The 20987-nt window shown below is 41.3% G+C and overlaps 2 protein-coding genes across 14 annotated transcripts; both read right to left on the bottom strand.

Moving 5' to 3' along the window:
* Nucleotides 1–1300: 1300 nt before the first annotated feature.
* On the bottom strand, nt 1301–10724 carry LOC105005699 (zinc finger protein 135-like). Of its 13 annotated transcripts, none has more exons than XM_034294539.1 (4): nt 9364–10096; nt 8873–9150; nt 3445–3596; nt 1301–2681 (listed from the first exon to the last, which is right to left on the bottom strand). In XM_034294539.1, the coding sequence occupies exons 1-3, from the start codon at nt 9393–9395 to the stop codon at nt 3454–3456; spliced, it is 453 nt and encodes a 150-aa protein (XP_034150430.1). In that variant the 5' UTR covers nt 9396–10096; the 3' UTR covers nt 1301–2681; nt 3445–3453. The 13 variants fall into 13 exon arrangements, with proteins under 13 accessions (XP_034150430.1, XP_019905153.1, XP_028977828.2 ...); XM_029121995.2 differs by lacking the exons at nt 1301–2681; nt 3445–3596 and adding exons at nt 4403–6441; nt 10707–10724 and having other exon boundaries at nt 9364–9606; XM_010863825.5 differs by lacking the exons at nt 1301–2681; nt 3445–3596 and adding exons at nt 4403–6441; nt 10265–10687 and having other exon boundaries at nt 9364–9606.
* Nucleotides 10725–11538: 814 nt separating this feature from the next.
* Nucleotides 11539–16361, bottom strand: LOC105005698 (oocyte zinc finger protein XlCOF6-like). The gene is made up of 3 exons (XM_010863823.5): nt 16257–16361; nt 15005–15311; nt 11539–13299 (listed from the first exon to the last, which is right to left on the bottom strand). Exons 2-3 carry the CDS (start codon nt 15303–15305, stop codon nt 12158–12160), a joined length of 1443 nt encoding a protein of 480 aa, XP_010862125.4. The 5' UTR covers nt 15306–15311; nt 16257–16361; the 3' UTR covers nt 11539–12157.
* Between the last annotated feature and the right edge of the window lie 4626 nt (nt 16362–20987).

Below are 20987 nucleotides of genomic sequence, written 5' to 3'. Positions count from 1 at the left end.
CTGGTGTGCTCACGCAGGAGCTAGAATGCATGGGATTGAAAGAGAACAGTCGCTCGGTGAGCGTCAACACAGTAGACGGCGCCGTAGCGCATGAAACCAAATCTATTAGTCTCGCTTATTAGCGCGCAAGATGCAAAGACATCTAACCGTATTTTCGTGCACTGATGCTTCTGAAAAATGGAAATATATTTATGTGAAAATTATACTTTGCGTGTAGAATTTAACTGAAAATCCCAATATTCAAAATTCATGTTTAGCGTCTACATTGTTTTAAAGATAATTGTAGGGAAGCTATTGGTCCGTAAAAAAAATACCAACGCGTGATGTGCTACGCAATATTACTACACTACATTACATTTCTGAACAAGACATGCTTCATCGTAGCCCCTGGACAGTCCATGACGAGATGTCATCCGGAGCTCATCCAATGCGGTTCTGGTTCTTTTCACGCTGCTCGCTTAATGAATAAGTCTAGTTCTGAATCCTCATGAGTTTAATTATTACAACCACAACCAGAGTGCTATATAATAAAATAGCTGAACTCCATGACAAGAACCTGCCAGTCACAGAGAAAAATGACATTGAATCTTTTAATCTAGGTGAGTGACAGTTGTTTTGAACCCTTTTCTGTAGCGAACATCAGAATATTGTCTTTTTGGTGAGTTCTGAAAGTGACAAAAATAAACCTCTATCACCATGACAGCTTTATTTTAATATACAGTTTAAGTCAATCTAGACCACTCTTTCAGTACTACAATAGTACCATAATATAGTGATACTGTTTAAATGATAGTCACACTTCAATATACAGACTAAAATTGACTTATCATCTCATTACGAGGTATCATAGTATGATACTCAAGGTTAATAAGGGTTTCGATGGTAGAACAAATTAAGTCAACTCTGAGCAATGATCAAGTTGACCAGACCAGTAATGTGAAGGTTAATAAACAAACCCTTCTCAACTGTAAATACCATTCAATGTTCAATTGTTTCAATAGTGGGTAGAAAACATTCACAACATAATCTTTATATGTTTACATAGTGGGTAGGTAACACACACATGATAGTTTTTGTGGTTTAAATGTGCTGTTTAAAGTTTCTCTCCTATGTGAGTAACCTGGTGTGTCTTCAAACTGGATGACACAGCTTATCTCCTGTGTGTTTTCTGATATTTCTTCAAAGTTGATGACTGACTGAAACTCTTCCCACAATGAGAGCAATGATGAGGCTTCTCTCCAGTGTGAGTTAGCTGATGTGTCTTAAGACTCACCAGTTAACTCATAGGAGAGAAGCCATACCACTGCCCTCAGTGTGGTAGGCGCTTTGGTCATTCATCAACTCTGAAAGCACATCTGTTTACTCACACAGGAGAGAAGCCCTACGAATGTGCTCAGTGTATGAAGAGCTTCATCAGGTTACATAAACTGAAGGTTCACAAGATAACGCACCCAGAAGAGAAGCCTTACCACTGCTCTCAATGCGTGGATGGTTTATCTAACTTGTATTTCCTGAAGAAACACCGGCTATCTCACACTGGACAAAAGCCTTACCACTGTTCCCAATGCGGGAAGAATTTCAGTCAGTCATCAACTCTGAAAACACCAGTTAACTCACACAGAAGAAAAGCCTCATCATTGTTCTCATTGTGGGAAGAGTTATGGTCATTTAACAACTCTTAAGACACATCAGCTAACTCACACCGGAGATAAGCCTCACCACTGTTCTCAGTGTGGGAAGGGTGATGGTCATTTAACAACTCTTAAGAGTTGATGACTGACTGAATTTTTTTCCCACACCGAGGACAGTCGTAAGGCTTTTCTCCTGTGTGCGTTAGCTGGTGATTCTTTAGGAAATATAAGCTTGAAAAACTATCCCTGCACTGAGAGCAGTGGTAAGGTTTTTCTTCTCTGTGTGTTATCTGGAGTGCCTTCAGTTTATATATTCTAATGAAACTCTTACAACACTGGTAGGGTTTCTCTCCTGTGTGAGTTAGCTGGTGTGTCTTCAGAGTTGATGACTGACAAAAATTCTTCCCACACTGCGATCAGTAGTAATGCTCTTCTCCTATCTGTGTTAGACTGTGTTTCTTAAGCAAATATAAACTGGCAAATCTATCCCCGCATTCAGTGCAGTGGTAAGGTTGGTGTGACATCTGGTGTGCCTTCAGTTGATATAGCCTGAAACTCTTCTCACATTGAGCACATTGGTAAGGCTTCTCACCAATGTGAGTTGTGTGATGTTTATTCAGAATGGCTAACTGAATGAAACTCTTAACACATTGGCAGCAGTGAAAAGATTTTTGTCCTCTGTGACTTCTTTGATGGGACTTTAGGATGACTAAAATCCTTCCCACAAACAGAACAGATGTATGGCCTCTCTCCTGTGTGATTTTCCTGGTGTGTTTTGAGTTTGATTGTCCTCTTTAACGTCTCCCCAGATTGATCACACAGGTACGTCATGTTTCTGTTTTCAGTCAACTTTGAGTTTAGGCGAGTTGGACAAATGAAACGCCCTCTACATTCTAAACAGGGGCAGGGCCTACAAATGTGGCTTTTCAACTCCTTGACACATAGAAACTATTGAAACAATCCATGCAGTGGTGATGTTTCTGTCTTGAGATCCTCTCTGTGAGTGGTTCATCATTTCCTGATGCTGTGGAACAGGTGTCACTGGCTCTCCTGTGGGAATATGGTCAGAAATGGGGTTAGATTAAGGACCAGTGCACTGAAATGGGCTTTAAGACTTGTTGATACTATAATACTCAAATTAACAAATAAAAAAGCAATACCCGACCTCTGTATCTGTAAAAAATGGTTGGCTTTGAAATGTGTTAATTCTTAAGTTCAGATGATGCTAGGATTGACCATGGATGATATCTATATCACAATCTAATCCTACAGGATCTCACTAAAAAAAGGCACAAACTCATCGGAATGCTAAATTTGCATGAACATAACAGAGTCAGGATAGACGAAAAGCTATGATTTAGAGGAGAAAACAGTGAAACTACGACCCCGATAGTTAGTTGCGTTGGTAACGTCTAAAGGGTATTTTAACCTCATTCACACTGAGGTGGATAGTTTAAAACCAAAATTAAAAAATGTAAGGATCCCAACAGATAAAGTTGGTGATGTTGAAATCACCATGTCTCCAAACAACCACCTCCATCCCAACAAGCTATTTGGACATCTCACCAGAAGAAAGCTTAAGGGCATGTAAATGGTGGAACAACCAAATAATAGATATGGAATCCCATGTGGACACCAATCCACCAACCTCTCTCCATCCTCCACACCTGAACTTTCCTGGATCAGTGTTACCATCTACTTCTTTCTTCTCTTTCCTGTTATCCAGTTCTTCTTTCAGGGACATTTCCTCCAGCTCCTCTTTGACTGCCTACTCCTCGACCTCCTCTTTAATCTCCTTCTTAATGTCTCTCACCTCCCCAGGTCATCTCTCCTCTTCTTTGACAATGACATTAAGTTCCACCGTTTTAATGCAATCCTCCAGTTTTACCGACAACATCTCTGGAACCGGTTGTGAGATTCCCTGGGCTGGAATTCCACCATCGGAAACACAGCGTTCAGACATTCCTAGAGATGGACTCAAAAGAAGAGCCACCAAACAAAAATGCAAAGACGAGTTTCAAAAACTGGGAGTTTCCCAAAATGAACAAGAAAGGTGTATAAAGGGATAGAGACCGTGCAACATATTCTATACATGAAGAATCTGCTTATACATTTTGCCACCTGGCACTGCTGTAAGTAATATTAATTGGCCTAGTTTTAAGTTGCAGCACCTGTCAAGATAAAGAGCCCATACATAAACCTGACATGGCAGGTATAGAACGTCACACGCCTCCATCAAGAGCATAACGGGAGGACGTTGTAAGCCCATTTGATCAGAGACCAGCAGCCTTTTTCTTTCATGGTCCAAAAAGTCAAGCGTTGTTTATAACAGATGATATTTATCTTGGCTAGCCGTCCGTTAAATGGCCATTTTCCAAGTTAGCTACCTCAAATATCTATTGTTTACACATGTTCATCAGGTGGACGTGTGTAGATTTACTCCGAATACTAATGCAATTGTCATATTGGTTATGAAACGTGTAGCTAAAATGCTTGATTTTACTACCATGACCCTTTAAACTGATGGACTGTTGTGAGCTTCACAAAACTGAAAGATATTGTTGCTGTAGCTGACTGTGTGTTAGCATAACCGCAACACTAACGAGATGTGTTGCCGTGATCGCTATAATACATACGTAACGTATTCCCCAGTGGATCGAGTTCCATGTCAAATAAAATGCGAAGTGGCTTTAAGACACCTTAAGCAATTCATCACGGTTCAACTGTTGATGGGGAAAAGCATCTGGAAACAGCAAGCTTTTTACAACGGTTCGATATAACTGTCTTGAGGTTGAAGCGAGCTACCACATCCACTGCAACTACAACACAAATATTTATCCATAATAACAAAATAATCCATAATAACAACGCAAAACACGTTTTTAGAGATGTGTGTCAAAATTCATTCAAAATAAAAAACTTAAATATCTCATGCACGTAAGTATTCTGTCCCTTTGTCGTGACATTCCAAACTGATGTTATTTCATTACAGTGGCCATAAATCGCGTCTAGAACACAACATGTGGCGGAATAGAAAAGGGATTCCAATGTGGTGGAATTCCAAAAGGCCCTCTATGTTCTTACATTGTCCAGCAGACTAATGATAAATGCTGCCTGTGCTCCCAAAACTGTATTATTTTTTACAAGGCCCATACTGAACAAGTTTTAAAAAAGCTTCCAGCTGTGCTCCATCTATCTAGAACATTGATACTCAATATAACAATATTTCTCCCCAGTATTTACCTATTGGATAATCAGTTTATTACCATACATCCGGCCCAGGGTGGCAACAGATTGGGTCAATGCTGAGCAATGATCAAGTCAACCAGATAGGTTAACGGTAAGGTTAATAAAGGATCTCTGTGCTACTGTAAATAACATTCACAACATAATGTTCACACGTGTTTCAATAGTGGGTAAATTACATTCACATGAAAAATCGCATTCATTGTGCAGTTCAATGTTTAGCTTGTCCTAAGCTGCCAAATTCTGTACTGCACCAGAACTGTGATACTTTAACTGGATTGTCTTCAAACTTGATGACACAGATTTTCTACTGTGTGTGTTTTTTTATGTTTATTCAATGTTGATGATTGACTGAAACTCTTCCCACACTGAGAGCACTGGTGAGGTTTCTCTCCTGTGTGAGTTAGCTGGTGAGTCTTAAGAGTTGATAAATGACCAAAACTCTTCCCACACTGAGAGCAGTGGTGAGGCTTCTCTCCAGTGTGCGTTAACTTGTGTGTCTTTAGAGTTGATGACTGACTGAAATGTTTTCCGCACTGGGAACAGTGGTAAGGTTTTTCTCCTGTGTGTGTTAGTTGGTGTTTCTTTAGGAAATATAAGGAGGCAAAACTATCCCTGCACTGAGAGCAGTGGTAAGGCTTCTCTTCAGTGTGAGTTATCTGGTGTGCCTTCAATTTATATAACCTGATGAAACCCTTCCCACACTGAGCGCATTGATAGGGCTTCTCTCCTATATGAGTTAGCTGGTGTGTCTTCAGAGTTGATGAATGACCAAAACTCCTCCCACACTGAGGGCAGTGGTATGGCTTCTCTCCTGTATGAGTTAACTGGTGAGTCTTCAGAGTTGATGACTGACTGAAATTCTTCCCACACTGAGAACAGTGGTAAGGCTTTTCTCCTGTGTGAGTTAGCTGGTGTTTCTTCAGTAAATATAGACTGGCAAAACTATCCTCGCATTGACAGCAGTGGTAAGGTTTCTCTTCTGTGTGAGTCATCTGGTGCGCTTTAAGTTGATATAACCTGGTGAAACTCTTCTCACATTGAGCACATTGGTAAGGCTTTTCACCAGTATGAGTAAGATGGTGTTTTTTCAGAGTAGCTAACTGACTAAAGCTCTTGCCACACTGGAAGCAGTGAAAAGGTTTTTCTCCTGTGTGAGTTCTTTGGTGGGACTTCAAGTCTTTTGGATGACTAAAATCCTTCCCACATTGAGAGCAATGATAGGGCTTTCCCCCAGTGTGCGTCCGCTGGTGTGTCTTTAGTTGATTTGACTGAATAAAACCCTTCCCACAAACAGAGCAGGTGTATGGCCTCTCTCCTGTTTGACATTGTTTGTGTGTCTTTTTTGGGTTGAGGTGTGTCTGACAAATGATACTTCCTCTACAATCTAAACAGGGACGGGGCCTACAAGTGTGGCTTCTCAACTCCTCTGACTCATAGAAACTAGTGAAACAGTCCATGCAGTGATGATGTTTCTGTTTTGAGATCCTCTCTGTTTCCTGTTGACAGTTTCCTGATGCTGTGGAACAGGCGTCACTGGTTGAACCTTGGTTGGAACTCTCTTCTGTGGGAATATGGAGGGATATGGGGTTATAATACAGAGCACTTAATTGAAATGGGCTTTAACAACTTCATGCTATAATACTGAAATCACTAACTAACCTACAAAGTTTAATTTGAATTGCCTCATGAAACAACAAACATGAAGTTGAAGTTAAACTATTCAAGACTTAATGGTGATACACCTCCTTTATTTATGTAAAAACGTGTAGCAACTAGGGTTTCTAATTTTCAGATTGACTGAGATAATTCTTACATGTTGACAAATAAAGTTATGTCTATACTGTTAAAAGACATTCTTAATTATGTGGTCGAAGCGGTGGTGAGGTCTTACTATGACCTGCGTATCCTTTGTTGTGGATGGCTACGTTCCTTACACAAGGACCTCTATTTAATACCACTTTCACTTCCTGGACATTTTCCAAGCAGAGTTTTGGAACAATGAATCTTCAGGATCCAGGATTCAAACCTGCTAAAAATCAACCATGTAACATATTCTATATATAGAGGACACTCCACTTTCATATCATCTGAGGTGATTATCTGTGGAGATTTTAGCTTGGACTGGGAAACAAGTTTTAGATAGTCTAAAAGAGTTCTGTACAGAGTTAAATCTTACACAGTGATTCACTAAGCCTACAAGGGTCAATCTTAACGTACCTGCAAAGTCTATGTTGATTGATTATATTTCAACAAATAGGTGACCATTGCTCCATTAAATGTACGAGAGATGTCAAAACCCAGAGAACAAAACATCACATTATCACTATAAGAAATTACATACATTGTAATTAACACTTTACACAACCTTCATCAGAGTAATATTGATTGTGTTTCTGCTTTACCTAAAGCAGAGCTGGGACAAGAGCATTTCACTAGAGTTTTTAGACAAGCAGGCTCCATACAAAAGAGGATGATTGTGGAACAGATCAAACTGCTGGTTTATTTCAGTCATGTCAGATGCTATTCATAAGAGATGTTGAAAAACGCTGGAAAAGGCTGAAAAACATACACCACTGACAAATAAAGTTGTGGATTCTGGATTTATTATTACTGATTGCTGTCCCTATCCAAAGTCCTCCTCGTTGCGTTGCAGATCAAGACGATAGATGACGATTCCAGCTGCCACTCTGCTGATCATACCCCTCTCCAGGTTGTCCCTGTCCTTGTCCATCTGGACATGCTTCTGATCAGGATTAGGTTTTATAGACTCTGGACACAGCCCACATGCATTTAATAATTCTTACAACTCTTAACATGTTCACCTGGCACAGCCAGAAGAGGACTGGTAACCCCTCGGACACTTGTTCCTCTCTGGGTTTCTTCCTAAATGTCAGCCCCTCTTAGGGAGTTTTTCCTAGCCACTGTGCTTCAACACTGTTGTTGCTTGCTCCTTGGGGTTTCAGCCTGGTCTTTTTGTAAAAGCACTTTGTGATAACTGCTGATGTAAAAAGGGCTTTATAAATACATTTGATTGATTGACTGATTGGTGTGACTGGTCAGGGTTTTTCCCTGAGTTTTTTCACAGAGAAGGTCCTTGATGTTTTGCAATTAGCCCCAGGAATACCTCATGGGCTGACAAACTAAATGTGTTGCAGTTGAGAAAGGAGTTCCACAAAGTTCTATTTTGCGTCCTTTATTGTTCACTTTAAGTATAACCGATATCCATGACTCCAGGAAAAACAGAGGATTTCATCCTAATGCCACTGATGTTGTACTGTACACTGCAGCCCATCTCTGGCATAAGCATTTTCAACTACTACATAATTCACCTAAAGACCTTAAGCTGGTGCCATACGCTAGTAAAACTAAGTAAATGCTATTGTCACAGTGCTAAAATCTACAATTGGATGATCTCAAAATTACAAAGCTTGACGATTCTGTTACAGAACGTGTCCCAACCTATAGATACCTTGAGATGTTTAAATTATCGCCTCTGTTAAAAACACATTGCAGAGTAGGTTAAGAAGCTGAAGACTGAAATAGTGTTTTTAAAGAAAAGAATCCTGCCTGTCATCTCGGCATAACAGGAAATTATTCAGGTCACCTTTATGTCAGTACTTGACTATAGTAACATGCTATACATCATGCATCAGCCTCAGTGTTGAAGCCTCAGTGTTGTCCATCATGAAGCATTAGATTACAGAGGCAAACATTCCCAATAGATTTTGCTGTATAAATAAAGGTAAATAAACAAAAAGGCCATAAAAGTTTCCTTAATTTTTTGTTGATGAGAATTGCAACTTAATTTCTCAGTTAATATATTATTTGTATTGTATTTTACCTCATAAGATTACAAAAAATATTATTCTTGATAAATTCGATTATATGTGATCAACTGAAGGGGCATTTAATTGGTAACAATCCCATAATAAAAGGAATCCCCTTGGCGACAAATGCAGCAACCTCCCTCCATCCACCACACCTGAACTTACCTGGGTCAGTGTTAGCATCTAGTTCCTCCTTCTCGTCCCTGTTCTCCAGTTCTTCTTTCAGAGCCATTTCCTCCACCTCCTTTTTAATATCCTTGCTAACCCCCTCCTCATCCCAGATTCCTCTCTCCTCCTCCTCTTCTTTGACAATGATATTTAGCTCCAGTGTTTTAACACAGTCTTCCAGCTTTACCGACACAATCCCAGGAACCGGCTGAGAGACTCCCTGGGTGGGAACCCCACGGTCAGAATCACAGGGTTCAAACATGGCTAGAGACGGACTCAAAAGAGCCACAAACAAAATACAAAGATGAGTTTCATAAACTGTGAGCTTTCCTAAATAAAATATCTGGTGAAAATTCCATACACTAAGAAATTCTAGAAAGACATACAAATATGTTAGCAACGTTGCATTGTTTTATCAAGGCTGAATGTTGCAAGGCTTTCGAGCCCCACTAACCTGCTAAAACAACAGCTAGGCTACAGGACAATACCTGGGTTTGATTTGGGACGGGATCAAATGCATGCAGCTGTCAAGATCCTTCTATGTTGTTTTGTTTACGGAGGCTGCCAAGATAGAGGGGCTGATGTGTTTTACATGACGTGATCCGTCTCGACCAAAAGCATAACGACTGAACTTGGTAGGCCTTTTTGATCTGAGACGAATAGCCGTCTTACGAACAGTCGACTGCAAAGAGGGCGCAAATGGAACAGGACAGCAAACACTTCTTTCTTCCCTAGTAAAAGAAAAAAATCAATAGCCTAGATAACTAGGCGTTCAGGTCGGCTAGACGTTTTAATGGCCATTCTACAAGTTAGCTAGCACAAATGTCTATTGTTTACACATGTTCATCGGGTGGACGTGGAAAAATACTCCAAAGCAATTGCTATTCTGGTTACGGAAACACTATGGTACAAAGCTTGATTTTACCTTGACCCTTGAATCTTAAATGCCAGCTCTTGTTGCTGTAGATTTCTGCGGGTTAACAAAACGTCAACACCCTCTGAACGAGATGTCGTTCTGTGATCGCGAGAATAGTACATTCTGACGCTATTCTCAAGCAACATCACAAAAATTTAGTCCGTGTTTCAAATGTCATCCCACAGTTGTTTGAGGGTGACTGACACGTACGAAGTGGCATTAAGAAACATTCAGTGACTAATCACATCCATTGCATTAATGTACCTGACCATACAACATGCTCACGCGTTTGCTTACGGAACAATTCTGAAACAAAATCTATTAATTACCTGCACATTTTATTTTGTTTAAGAACGTTGATCCGAGACATCAAATGCAATTTCACTGAGCGCAAGGTAGACGCTTTACACACAGGTCTACCTACTCATTAGCACTTTCCTTAAACCCACATCAAAATGGCAAATTAGTCTTACCTTTCATGAGTAATTACATAATTTGGATCTATTATGTGTAACTCCGTAGTCTACAGAGCTACCAAATAACTAAAATATTACGCTAGAAGCGCAATGAATCTTCCATTCGCTATTAAAGGACTATTATTGCATTTTTTTCGACTTTCTGAGCTCAAGTAGACTGAGAACAGATTTGTAGTTTTTGCAGCGGTTCTGGATTTTCATTTTGAAGCCAGACAAACGCCTCGTTTTGCGACCTTCTGTTGGTAATTATGTTGATACACTTGCACATGCACGCCGCACAGAGGTTTGAAACCAACTCCTAACTCCTCACGCGTCGATGTAGCCTCTACTCGAGAGTGGGCAGCTACACACTAATTCCCCAAAATGTCAAAGTGAAAACGAGTTCTACACACTAACACACCAACATGACAAAGCGAAACGATTTCGTAAGTATACAGACACTTTGACATGATATGCATCCTGTTTCCATTCATGTTCCTTGAGATGTCTCTAGATCCACCTGTGGCAATTTCAGTTGATTGGACATGATTTGGAAAGGTGCACACCTGTATACACAACGGCCTACTACACATGGTCCCACACTTCACAGCACCAAGCAGGCCGTCCTGCCAGTTTCAATAATTGGGGGGAAATATTTTCAATAACATGGCACATATTTAGAAAACACACGTTTTAGTTTTTTGAATATGGAGTATTGTGTGAAGATTGATTATTAATTAAAGGTGTGTCATGGAAATCACTAAATGCAAAAAACTGTAGATTATTTTCACAAGTACAGCTTTATTCAAGATTTATAAACCTGGAGCGGTTAACAACACTCTCAGCAGAGTCAGTTAAAAAGCTCTCCGTTGAAGGTTGAGCTCAGGCCTGTATACATTCAGTACAGCCCACTGTGTCCCCCTCCTATGCCTGATTAGTCTATATGTCTCACCAGCTTCTCTGTGAACTTTGGCTTAGAAAGATAACAAGATGTTTACAGCCCTTAAGAAGTTCAACTAAAACTATAGCTTTCTGTTGTAGGCACATCCTGTACAAGTGCCGAAACACATAATGGCCTTACTAAATGACTGGATTATACTTAGAATAAGCAATGTGATATTAATTTACTATAGCATAAGAACATTTCTACCACAGGTGTCGTATGGGACTTCTGTGATCAGTACTTTTTTTCAACCTCAATTTCAGATGGATGTGTAATATGTGGTTTATGTTTGCATAATCTATAAATAGAAACACTATCATACCTCAGTTAGCAATGGAATTTCAACAAGGAAAGCAAGGGGTTTTTAATGACTAGACACCAATAAGTACACAACGCCACTTTTACAACCAGAGGCCATAAATCATGGAGGGCATCTTTAAGTGTAGAACAGAAAAACATGTGGGAATAAAAAGGGGTCTGAATATTTTCTGAATCCACTCTATTTTCCATTTTCCTGAATTTCATAAATATTGCCTGTGCTCCCAAATGGTATTATTTTCATAAGGCCCGTACTGAACAAATTAAAAAAACATTCCAGCTGTGCTCCATCGATCTGGAATATTGATACTCAATATGACAATATTCCACCTCAGTATTTTACCAATTAGATTATCAATTTATTACCATATGTCCAGGGTTCATCACATAACACTCAAGGTAAATAACGTGTCCAGGGTTGTGGCAGTCTATCAAGTCAGATAAATGATCAAGTCAGACAGGTACTGGAAAGGTTAAAAAAGAACCCTGGCTCTACTGAAGCACACAGGTTGGATTTGTCAATAGCTTTCATTTCATAATGTTCTTTGCTTCTGTGGTTTGAAGTTCACGTTCTTTGAAAGCAAATTCACTCTGTTCTATGTAAATGGCTGTGATACCTTAAGATTTGATGACTGACTAACTGTCCCACATTAGGAGCAGTGGATAGGCTTCTCTTCTGTGTGAGTAAGCTGTTGTGTCTTCCAGTCTGAATGTTTTTCTTCTGCATGTGTTCTCTGATGTTTCTTCAAAGTTGATGACCGAGTGAAACTCTTCCTACACTGAATGCAGCTGTGAGGCTTTTCTCCTGTATGAGTTAACTGGTGTGTTTTCAGAGTTGATGAATGACCAAAGCACTTCCCACACTGGGTGCAATTGAATGACTTCTTACCTGTGTGAGTTACCTGGTGCGTCTTCAGAGCTGATGACCGGATAAAATTCTTCCCACACTGGGAACAGTGGTAAGGCTTTTCTCCTGCATGAGTTATCTGGTGTTTCTTTAGGAAATATAAACTGGCAAAGCTATCCCCACATTCATGGCAGGGGTAAGGTTTCTCTTCTGTGTGTGTTATCTGATGTGCTTTTAGTAGATATAATCTGGTGAAACACTTCCCACATTGAGGGCATTGATAGGACTTTTCTCCTGTATGAGTTAACTGGTGTTTCTTCAGAGTTGATGAATGACCAAAACTTCTTCCACACTGAGGACAGTGGTATGGCCTTTCTCCTGTATGAGTTAACTGGTGAGTCTTCAGAGTTGATAACTGACTGAAACTCTTCCCACACTCGGGGCAGTTATAAGGCTTTTCTCCTGTGTGAGTTCTCTGGTGTGTCTGTAGTTCATTCGACTGACTAAAACTCTTCCCACAAATGGAGCAGGTGTAGGGCCTCTCTCCTGTGTGAGTTCTCTGGTGTGTCTTAAGTTGGTTCGATTGACTGAAACCCTTGCCACAAACAGAGCAGATGTAAGGCCTCTCTCCTGTGTGACTTCGTTGGTGTGTTTTGAGTTTACTTGGTGTCTGAAATATCTTCCCACATTCACCACAGAGGTGTGTGTTCTTTCTGTTTTGAGTCTGTTTTGAGTTGAGGTGAGTTGGACAAATGACGGTTCCTCTACATTCTAAACAGGGGCGGGGCCTACAAGTGTGGCTTCTCAACTCCTCTGACTCATAGAAACTAGTGAAACAGTCCATGCAGTGGTGATGTTTCTGTCTTGAGATCGCTGTCTGTTTTTGATGGTTTGTTGATGCTGTGGAATTGGGCTCATTGTCTGAACCAGATCTGAAGCTCTCTCCTATGTGAAAATATGGGCACATATTGCATTAGTAAAAGGAACTTAGCATCAACCAAGACTTACCTGTTAAAGTTACAATCTGTAATTTAATTAAAAACAAATCTGGTTTTGAAAAACTTGAAATTCAATGACAGAGACAAAGACGCTAAAATGTATCATGAACATTAGTGGGAGTTTTTTGTACTCCACAAAATTGTGTGATGTTCAATTCACAATTAAGGCTTTGCTTCATTGCTACAACTCCCAGTAGATTCAGGACAGTCAAATTGGATGTTCACTGAGGTACATCCAGTGCTGTTTTGTTTCTTCTGGTTCACAAACACATTCTCCGGCCAGAAGCTATGAAAGAGAACAGGCACCCAGGCTGCCATGAAGTGGTCCCTAGAGGGTGACAAGGCAAGGTAAACATATTGTACTACTATTCCCCCAAGCCTGTACTGTGCTAGCCAATTGCAACTCCACTTGTGGGACCACTTGGCTAATCCATGAGCAGGATTTAAACCCTTGGAAAGGGCAGGCAGATAGGAAGGGAATATAAATCTGCATAGGAATAGGGGAGCTCCATGAATACAATGGACCAGAGGGGCTTGAGGTAAAGATGTAGGTTCTGGTTCCATGTTGCGGAGCATGAACCTTCAGCAACGACCTGTGAAGGTTCATTATGAGAGAATGACATGGTGTTGACAAGTGTCACGCCAAGGTTCTTGGTCCACTGAGTGGGAGACTAAGCAGAGTTGTCAACCATGATGGAGAAGTCTTGAAGAACAAGAAGGAGAAAGAGCAGCCTGTCTTGTTGAGATGATTGTGCTGAAGTTGGTGGGCCGACATCCAACCAGAGATGTGAGGCAGCCATGCACAAATGTGTGCCTCACATCTCAAGGTAAATATTTTCTCCTACAAGTCAGGAGGAGAAAATGTTTCGCGCAATCTGCAAAGCAAATATAATAGAGACCATTGTCTCAGGATAAGACGAAGACAAGTGACTTGAAGTATGTTAGAAGAGGATGCCTACAACCAAGCCTGGGTGACACCAGCAGAGAGAACAGGGGCAAACTGATTCTTTTCATGTCAACCGGTACGTTTCTTGGGAGGGAGGTCAGATGTCAGATGAGACACAGGACAGGGATGAGTTGATAAGGGAGGTGAGGAATGAGAGATGATATGGAGGAGGTGAAGGGGCTGGTTGCCGGTAAAACAGGACTAGTTGCAGGACTTCATCTGGAGAAATGGGGTGAATGTCCCAATAATAGATATATCAGAGACTCTGAGGGGGTTGGAGTGAAATTAGCTGACAGAAAGAATCAGTAAGTAGGAGGCAACTGGTGTAGGGAAAATAAATTGTCAAAAGCAGACGACAGGAGGATGAAGTCACTCAGTAATATGAGTGGTGAGCCATGGTCTGGAAATGAGCTCAACAAGCTGTCACACTGATAGTGAAGTGTCCAGTGTCTTCTTGTGTAATCCATGTCTCTGTCATACCACATGAAACGTTATTTTTTCATTTAACCTCTCAAGAAGTAAAAATATTACGTGAACATGCTCTTCTTTATGACACAATGTTATAATTAAATGAACTGAAACTCTTTTTTTTTTACCAAATGACCCAACCCAAAAGACATTTCCTAGAACAACCTACTAATAGTTATGGAATCCTCTATGGGCACCAATGCACCAACCTCTCTCCATCCTCCACACCTGAACTTACCTGTGTCAGTATTTCCATCTACTAATTCCTCCTCTTCCCTGGTGTCCTGCTTTTGTTCTTCGAGGGCTATGTCCTCCATCTCCTCCTTGACTGTCTTCTCCTCCACCTCCTCTTTAATCTCCTTGTTAATTTCTCTCATCTCCGAGAGTCCTCTCTCCTCCTCTTCCTCTTTGACAATCACATTTAGCACCAGTGGTTGACCGCAGTCCTCCAGCTTCACTGTAACCATCTCTGGACCCCCCTGTGAGCTTCTCTGGCCTGGAATACCACCACCAGAACCCTGGGACTTGGGCTCAGACATGGCAGCCTATAAATGGATTAAAAAAATACAGGAGAAAAACTGTGAATTTCACAGATTGCTCAAGCTTCACAAAATACTGGAAAAACATTCTTAGTAAAGAGATTATTAAGAACCATGCCTAATATTGTACACACTAATATCCTGCTTATTGTCTCTGAGGTGGGATACAGGACAAACCTTTTCCAAAATCCCACAAGTATAACACACCTTATACAGATAAAATATGACGAATACATGTACCCACTTAATTTTTATTATTTTACCAAATCACTCATTAGGCACGCTGTAGAGCTCACTGGCCGGCTGGTTGAGTCGCACCCCTTTGCACCAAGAACAGCCCGACTTCACATGACAGTGTTGTAGGTCGATGCTGACTTCCACATCTGGGGTTTGCCCAGGCCACTCAAGTAAACTGAACTGACTGTCCCACAGGCCTGCCGCTGACTCGATGTTTTTATTTATCGCACCATCCGGAAGCCCTAGACACTGTCATGGGTTTGGCCCATTCTTTATTTCAAGTAAGTGTATAAAGTCAGGAAAGTATTTGATAGTAATAATGCAATATTTTTAATCAAGTTATTACGGTCCAACAACTCAGCAGGTACTAGAGGGGCTGAAGTGTTGTATGAAGTAGGCTAACATGGCAGTTGTTCTACTTTAGGGGCTATAAGAGCACGAGATGGTAGGCCTATATAATCAGCGACCAGCCACCTTCTTCATGGTCTAAAAGAGCAGATATACCTATTTCACCTCATGTCGACCACTGGCTATAACTAGTTACTGTAGTTAGCTTGGCTAGACGTTGAAATTGCCATTTTGCTAGCTAGCTAGCTCTAACATATTCTGTATTATTGACACATGTTTATCGGGTTGACTTGGAGGAGTACTACGATAACTAAGTCCATTGTTGTTCTGGTTATGGAAACGTTATATTAGAAATGTGGATTTTACCTTGACACTTGAATTTGCAGTTATTGTTGCTGTAATTAGCTGCGCGTTAGCATAACGTCAACACTTAACAGAACGATATCTGTCCCTGTTCTTCTTCTCTTAAATGAATGGCTGATCGCATCCATTGAAGGTGCATATACCGCCACCTACCGTACCGGAGTGTGAGGCCGCTCACGGCCTGCCTTTCCTATATCCCCCCCTCAGACCTGTAGCCCTGATAAATCGACATAAAGCCTTAGCAACCATCCCACTCCCATTCCCGCCCCCAGCAACCCCTCTACATCCCACTTCCTCCCCTCCCCTCTAACCTTTAATACAACCTTTCCCTCTCAACATCATACTGTTCACAATACATCAACATGTTCAACCGTTTCCTCCACTCAACACCCTTCACACAGCCCTGTTTCATGCTTACCTATGACCTTCAATGACGCGTTCAGTCCTGTATGTCCTAACCATAGTCGACACCACATCAACTCTTCTCTCCTACACCTCATATTCCTCACCTCGACCCTCACTGTCCGCTGCAGCCCATAATACCCCCTCCCCTTCCTCTGCCAACAGTCAACACCTACCCCCTTTATCAACGTTTTAATTTCCCCCTGTCCTAACGGTACCTGTACACCCACCCCCTCCTTCCTACACGCACTCCTAGCCAACCTATCAGCCCCTTCGTTACCCTCCACACCAACATGAGCCGGCACCCAACAGAACTGAACCACCACACCCATCCTCTCCAATCCCAACAACACCATCATCTCCACCAACATGTCACCTCTATCTGACCTTCCAGTTTGTAAGCTGCTTAACACTGCTTCTGAGTCAGAACACACCACCACTCTCCATGGTCTCACCTCCTCCACCCACCTCAACCCAAGAATCACCACCATCTATGCTGTATAGACAGACACCTGGTCTGTCAGTCTCTGAGCCATCTCTACATTAAAGTCTGGCACATACACCCCCACACCAACTCTTCCACTCTCCAGATCCTTTGAGCCATCTGTATATATCTGGAGAAACATGTCGTACCCCTCACCAACATACCTTTCCACACATCGACCCATGTACCCCTCATCCCACTCCTTCCTTCCCTCTAACAAACTGACATCCACCCCTGGCTTTGGAAACAACCAATGTGGAACATCACCCAGAGTGACTGTAGGCCCCACTTCCCTCTCACTCAATCCATACTCCTCCACCAACTTCTCATCAAACCATATGCCAAGGTACTTATATTCTGATACCCGCACCAATTACTACCCATATAGGCACAATCTCACCCCTTCAACCTTTCTCATAGAAAACAACATTAAACACGACTTGGCCAATGACATTCTGCACCCCCAAGTAAACGACCACACCTCCACCCCATAACTGCTTCCTGTATTTTCTTCATTACCCAGTCCACATTCCTTCCTCTTTTCCACATTGCCCCATCATCTGCATACAAAGTCAAACAAAAAACTCAAAATCCAAATTATACAGGATACCTACCACACCCAACCTACTCAACTGCCCCTCCCTCCACATGTTCATATGCCTTCTCCACAGCAAAATACAACACACATCACTTCTGTCAACATCAGTGCTTTTGCTATCTCAGTGCTAACCATGACCAATGCATTAGCAGTCACCCTACCCCTCCTGAACCCACTATGTGCATCACTCACTAAAGCCCAAATATTATATATATAGTACTAATCTGTTTTTTTTGCTTTTTATGCAACACGGCACTGCATCTTCCTGTCTGTCAGCACATTTCCAGCACAGTGAAATCTTGGTCACAGCATGAGGGCCTCATAACATCCACCAATTAAAGTAAATTAATAAATATAAACTTAGCCTGTGTGCACACCCATTTAACATTTGCCTTGTTTATCCGATCTATTGCTGATGTAAAGCGAAGAGGCAAGATAAAGACCACGGTATGAACTTTATTTACAAAAAGTACTATTTTACCAAACAGGAAAAAACAAAAATAGCCTAAATAAAAGCACCCAACAATTGTGCATTATATAGGCTACAAATTCATCTTCCTCTTCTTCCGCAGGTCTCTCCCTCCCCGTCCACCGAGTCGGTCTTGGCTCAGCCTGAGCCAGTTTTGAACTGCCCTTTCAACCTCTGCCTCAGTAATTCCTGGCAAACGTGGGTTTTTAAGAACAGAACCTGGAAGACAAAATATGAAGCGATTGCATTAAGTATGGCAGCATCCACATTTCCAATGATGAGTTGGTTTTGTCCACCAATGTTCAGGTGTTGAACTTACACATAATAGCATCCTTCACTGGCATTGACCGGATGCCAGTCTTCTGCCCCCTCCCGCACCAGTTCAGTTGGGTTGCCAGGTTCGGTGTGAAGACCTTCCCGCACACACGCCACACTGTTTGCTTAACATTCTGTCCGCCGGCTGAGGACAACTTTGAGGTCTGAAATACAAACAAAGCATTAATACCGCACACACGTACTGTTAGGTGTTGTCATACTACTAACATTTCAGTTGATTCGGGAGTTTGAAGTAGGTGAGATGTCTTTAAACCTTTTTTGGGCCCTCCAGTCATTTTACTACAAAAATATGCCCTATTCTGCTTGGATGAGGTAATGTTATTACAAATAAAATCTAATATCTTGAACTACTGGTAAGCAACAAAGAATGGATTAAAATTTGGGTTGTGTTAACATTTTGGTTAACACAACACATTTGTCACAATCCAGTACTCACTATTGATATTTTAGCCACCAACAAATGTGTTTAACATCCATAACCAACTCATTACTCATAAATTATAACATTCACTAGTTTGTTTTTATTATGTAGCTGATTTAAACCACATTTACCTTACATTTTTTTTTTACGATTTAAAAAATCATATCTGTACTTGCTATGATGCACAAAATTAACCAATACGTTTTAATGTTCTAGGCATTGCTCTGCTTAAAAATATGTCTAGATATTATGATCATAGTGACAAATTCTAAGTTTCATGCAGATCAAAAAACCTAAATAGTACTTTAGACAAATCAGTCTTAAAACAGGTCAATTTGACCCTAACATAACGTAAGGGTTAAGTGCTAAATGGCTAAACAACATAGAAATAAGTAATAAAACCAAAACAAACATGAATCCCCAGCCATCTTAAAGTATTAGAGGACATACCACGTGTTTCTTAAATTTGCTGTCTCTGGCCAGTCTTTCATTAAAAACCTCGAGTGCCTCCAAGCTGATGATGGGGAGTACTTGTTCCTCCTCCTCTTCCTCCCTCTGGGGTTGGAGGTCTGGAGCCCTCCCACTTAAGCTCCACTGCATCAGTGAGCTTAAATGCTCCACCTTTTGGTTAAGTTGTTCCATCTTCACCAGGAGTAGCCTCATTAGTCTTTCCGCTGCAATTGGACAAAATAATAGACATGATTATTAAATAAAATACTGACGAATTTCAATGGTTAAAAACATTTGCCCACTATCCATATTATATGTCAAGAGAGACATTAGCTGATATTTGTTGTGGCTGTTGATATGGTCACACACACACAACCCTCAACTGGACCAAATCTATAACCCCTCCCCACATACACACACACACAAAACCCTCAACTGGACAAATCTATAACCCCTCCCCACATACACACACAACCCTCAACTGGACCAAATCTATAACCCCTCCCCATATACACAAACAACCCTCAACTGGACAAATCTATAACCCCTCCCCACACACACACACAACCCTCAACTGGACCAAATCTATAACCCTTCCCCACATACACACACAACCCTCAACTGGACCAAATCTATAACCCCTCCCCACATACACACACAACCCTCAACTGGACCAAATCTATAACCCCTCCCCACATACACACACACAACCCTCAACTGGACCAAATCTATAACCCCTCCCCACATACACACACACACAAAACCCTCAACTGGACAAATCTATAACCCCTCCCCACATACACACACAACCCTCAACTGGACCAAATCTATAACCCTTCCCCACATACACACACAACCCTCAACTGGACCAAATCTATAACCCCTCCCCACATACACACACAACCCTCAACTGGACCAAATCTATAACCCCTCCCCACATACACAACCCTGCGAACTCATCGTTCATGCGGGAAATCTTTCATATAGACCGGCGGCAATCAAGGTCGGGTCTGTATTTACTAGGTCCTGAACCAGTACAGTATAATCTTCCGGAAATAAACCGTAATAGTAGCTAAATAATTTTAGCTGCGGGAAGTGGCTCAGATTAACCACAATTATGGAGTCCATGTCTGCATTGCATTCTACCTAGTCACAAATCATCACATCGGAAAAGGCCTTTTCACATTGCATTGTTCTTAGCCCTGGGCGAAGATTCGGTGTGAACACGCCCAGGAAATTCGGCACCATGTTTACACAAACCCGGACATTTAATGCTATTCACCTCACCTGGAAATTGTCCCCATTACAATAACCATGACGTTACACAGTGATACAGCAAACTATTGCTAATATTTATTTTAAACGCCTCAACAAAATGGATGACTTTGCCATACTCACTGCAAACAGTCGAATCTTTGCGGTCCTCCACTTTTATTTGGATGACCTTCTCTTCCTCTTTCACTCTAAAACACATTCCCTGTGTATTCACCGTTGCATTCATCACCGAAAATGGCTCCTTCTCTTCTTTCACTCCAAACTGTCCTCTCTCTTTCGCAGCAAAAGGCTCTCTCGCG

The sequence above is a fragment of the Esox lucius genome, chromosome 9, assembly GCF_011004845.1.
Source record: "Esox lucius isolate fEsoLuc1 chromosome 9, fEsoLuc1.pri, whole genome shotgun sequence".
In the NCBI taxonomy this organism is placed as follows: domain Eukaryota; kingdom Metazoa; phylum Chordata; class Actinopteri; order Esociformes; family Esocidae; genus Esox; species Esox lucius.
The sequence above is the reverse complement of the archived record's forward strand: the minus strand, read 5'-3'. Positions and strand labels throughout refer to the sequence as shown.

Excerpts from the sequence above, each read along its gene's own strand:
- LOC105005698 (XM_010863823.5), bottom strand. The coding sequence starts at position 15,305 with ATGTCTGAGCCCAAGTCCCAGGGTTCTGGTGGTGGTATTCCAGGCCAG. Across the intron at positions 13,300-15,004 it reads AGATGGAAATACTGACACAG|GAGAGAGCTTCAGATCTGGT; the intron begins GTAAGTTCAGGT and ends ATTTTCACATAG.
- LOC105005699 (XM_029121995.2), bottom strand. The coding sequence starts at position 9,395 with ATGCATTTGATCCCGTCCCAAATCAAACCCAG. Across the intron at positions 9,151-9,363 it reads CCGTCCCAAATCAAACCCAG|TCCGTCTCTAGCCATGTTTG; the intron begins GTATTGTCCTGT and ends GGCTCTTTTGAG. Across the intron at positions 6,442-8,872 it reads AGATGCTAACACTGACCCAG|AAGAGAGTTCCAACCAAGGT; the intron begins GTAAGTTCAGGT and ends ATATTCCCACAG.